This window comes from Hyperoodon ampullatus, assembly GCF_949752795.1.
Source record: "Hyperoodon ampullatus genome assembly, chromosome: X".
In the NCBI taxonomy this organism is placed as follows: domain Eukaryota; kingdom Metazoa; phylum Chordata; class Mammalia; order Artiodactyla; family Ziphiidae; genus Hyperoodon; species Hyperoodon ampullatus.
This window is the reverse complement of record NC_136913.1, coordinates 59,052,359-59,055,556: the sequence shown is the minus strand read 5'-3', so window position 1 is coordinate 59,055,556 and position 3,198 is coordinate 59,052,359. Positions and strand designations below refer to the sequence as shown.

General features: G+C 49.4%; 1 protein-coding gene across 1 annotated transcript; it reads right to left on the bottom strand.

The window, feature by feature from the left end:
• Positions 1-212: 212 nt before the first annotated feature.
• Positions 213-1,085, bottom strand: LOC307069663 (OTU domain-containing protein 6A-like; the record flags this gene model as incomplete). Its single annotated transcript, XM_079728016.1, has 1 exon — positions 213-1,085. One exon carries the CDS (start codon positions 1,083-1,085, stop codon positions 213-215), a length of 873 nt encoding a protein of 290 aa, XP_079584142.1.
• Between the last annotated feature and the right edge of the window lie 2,113 nt (positions 1,086-3,198).

Below are 3,198 nucleotides of genomic sequence, written 5' to 3'. Positions count from 1 at the left end.
GTGAAAGAAGCAACCCAGGGACGATCGAGGAGGATAGAAGAGCGAGGGAGGAAGAAGGGGGGGCGGGGGTGGAGAGAGGGGGTGAACTCTGAGTAAAATGAATCAACAAAACCCTGAGAAAACCGAAGGAAAAAAGCGGAGCCTGCTGAGGAGACGTGGCGGCGGCAGCTTCGGCTCCAACGGCAGCCGCCACGGCGGTGGCGGCAGCGGGCCTACAAGAGACAGGAGGCCGGGCAACTGACGGAGCCGGCGTCGAGCGGCTTCACCGAGTTGTAGTGCTCCCCACAGATGGAGTAGCTCTTGTAGACCAGGGTGAGCGGCTTCTTGGTGTACTCCTCTCCGAAGACGACGGCGGGCGAGTTGGCCTGGATCACCTCGATGGGGGTCTGCAGGACGTGCGACAGGGCCCTCAGCTCGAGCTGGCCTCCACACGACGCGCTGAACACGATGTCGTCGCAGTAGCTCAAGAAGTCGTCACGGCTGCAGGCGTCGCCGGTTTCGGGGTCGCTGCAGAAGGGCAGGAAGTCCTCGACATGCTTCCGCATGTACTCGGCGGTGCGCCTCCGCAGGGTCTCCACGGTCACGGAGAACACCAGCTGGTCTTGGATGGCGCGGTACATGCAGTGGCCGTCGGCCGGGATATCCTTCACCTCCAGATTCCTGGCCCACAGGATGGCGTCGAGCTTCATTTCCTCGTCATGGCGGTAGCTGGCCAGATGCTCCATCTCAGCCTTGGCCATCCTCTCCTGCCTTTCTCTCTCGAGGGCCACCTTTCTTTCGCGCCTTCTCCGTGCCCTCGAGAGGTGAGGAGCCTTGTCCTCGAGATCCAGCTTGCCCAGATCTTCAGTGACTGAATCGACGTTGCTGTTATCAGGGAAACTCTCCTGGAACTTCTGCAGCTCCTGCTGGTGCTTCTGCTCCATCTCGGCCTCGAGGCGGGCCACATCGAGGAGCAACTGCTTTCTTCTCTTCTCGTCGCTCTTGGGGACCGAGCTCTTCATGCCCTGAATGTGGGCCTGCAGCTCTGCCTTCTCGCGCTTGTGGCGTCGTAACATCCGCTGATGCTCACTCTGTGAATCTCCCATGATGTTTAAGGGCAGGCGAGAATCGAAGTTTGGTGGCTGAAGTACCGCTACAGTTCGCGTCAACAGTCTAACCACCCAACTGGCTAGAGCTCCTCAGCCTCCCGTGGCGGCTGTACTCTCTTCCCCTCACCCGCGGTTGCCCTCACTCTATTAACGGCCCTCTCTGCCATTGGCCACTGTCTCTCCACGGCTACGCCTCCTAAACACTCCTGGCACTAGGATTGGCTGTTGGGAGACACTACATATGCCCCCATTAGACCCCGTAGCAAGGGGTGCTTCCGGTTTTAGCGGGGTTCCTGTCCCGGATGTAAAATCCCGCCTTTGTGCATTACGTGCAGCAACTGAGCTTGTGGAGATTTTCGTGGGCTCTGAACTGCGTACTTCACTTCCTAGCCTGAACACAGTGCAGACACTGGTCGTGCTTGAGAATCACGTGACAAATGCTGTTACACCAGATGAATGTGCTCTGACACCGGACTTCCCATTGCTCCCAGTGTTCAGGAGGCAATGTGGCTCTCTCCAGTTCTTTAGTTGCCTTGACTGATGAACCCTTAATTTTGTGTATCAGAACAAGATATTTCCTTATGTTCCTGGGAACACAGAATCCTTTCAGTTTAGGCCTCAAATCCACCCTGTCCCATCTCAGTGTGAGAAAGCAACAACCTTAAAGTTCACTACAGCTGAGCAGACTTCGTCTTGTGCCAACAGAATGCACCTACCCTAAACTCCCCTTCTCCTGGGTTCCCAGCTTCCAAAATGGGCTCCCATGAAGCATGACAGTTGGCCTTCATCAAGCCACTTCCTTCTGATTATGTTGAATCTCTAAAAGTTCTAAAAAATAAAATAAAAGTAAAATAAAATCCCTAAGCTCTTTCAAACATGCTCTCATCCTGCCCCACTCTGCTCATCTGTATCTTGAATTCCCAAACAGGAAGGCTCTTGAGACAACCTCCTCCCTGTTACAAATGAGGAAAGTGGACATTTGTCCAAGTTTTTACATATATCAAAACTTCAGTCGTTTTTATTGCTAACTAGGATTCCATGATATGGATGTACTGTAGTTCACTTAACCATTCACCTGTTGAAGGACATCCGGGCTGTTTCCAGTTTGGGGTTGTTACAACCCCTTCTATAAACATCCATATACAGGTTTTTTATAGTGTGGGGTTTTAAATTGAAATCTGTGATCTGTTTTGTGTTTATTTTCAGGTAAAGTTTGAGGCTTAAGCCAAGGTTCATTTTTTTGCCTGTGGTTGTCCAATTGCTCCAGCATCATTTGCTGGAATTGCTATGCTTCCTCCATTGAATTGGTTTTGCATCTGTGTCAAAAATCAGTTAGGCGGGCTTCCCTGGTGGCGCAGTGGTTGAGAGTCCGCCTGCCAATGCAGGGGACACGGGTTTGAGCCCTGGTCCGGGAAGATCCCACATGCCGCAGAGCAACTGGGCCTGTGAGCCACGCCTACTGAGCCTGCGCGTCTGGAGCCTGTGCTCCGCAGCAAGACAGGCCACGACAGTGAGAGTCCCACGCACCGCGATGAAGAGTGGCCCCCGCTTGCCACAACTGGAGAAAGCCCTCGCACAGAAACGAAGACCCATCACAGCCATAAATAAATAAATAAATAAAGCAAAACTGTCAAAAAAAAAAAAATGAGTTAGGCATATTTGTGTATGTCTATTTCTGGATTCTCTATTCTTTTCTGTTGATCAATGTGTCTATCCCTCCTCCAACACCATAGTCTTGATTATTATGGAATAAGTCTTGAATATAGGTAGACCCTTTCTTTAAATTTTATTCTTTTTTCAAAATTGTTTATCTATTCTAATTCCTTTGTCTTTCCATATAAATTTTAGAATAATCTTGTCTATATCTACAAAAAAATCTTTCTGGCATTTTCATAGGAATTGTGTTAGAGCCATATATTAATTTGAGGAGAATTGACATCTTTACTACGTTGAGTTTTCTAATCCATGAACACCTGGGTATGTATTTCCATTTATTTAAATTTTTATTGATGTTTTTCACGAATGTTTTATAATTTTCAGCATATATGTCCTGCACATATTTTGTTAGATTTACATTTAAGCATTTCATTCTTTGAGTGATTGTAAATGG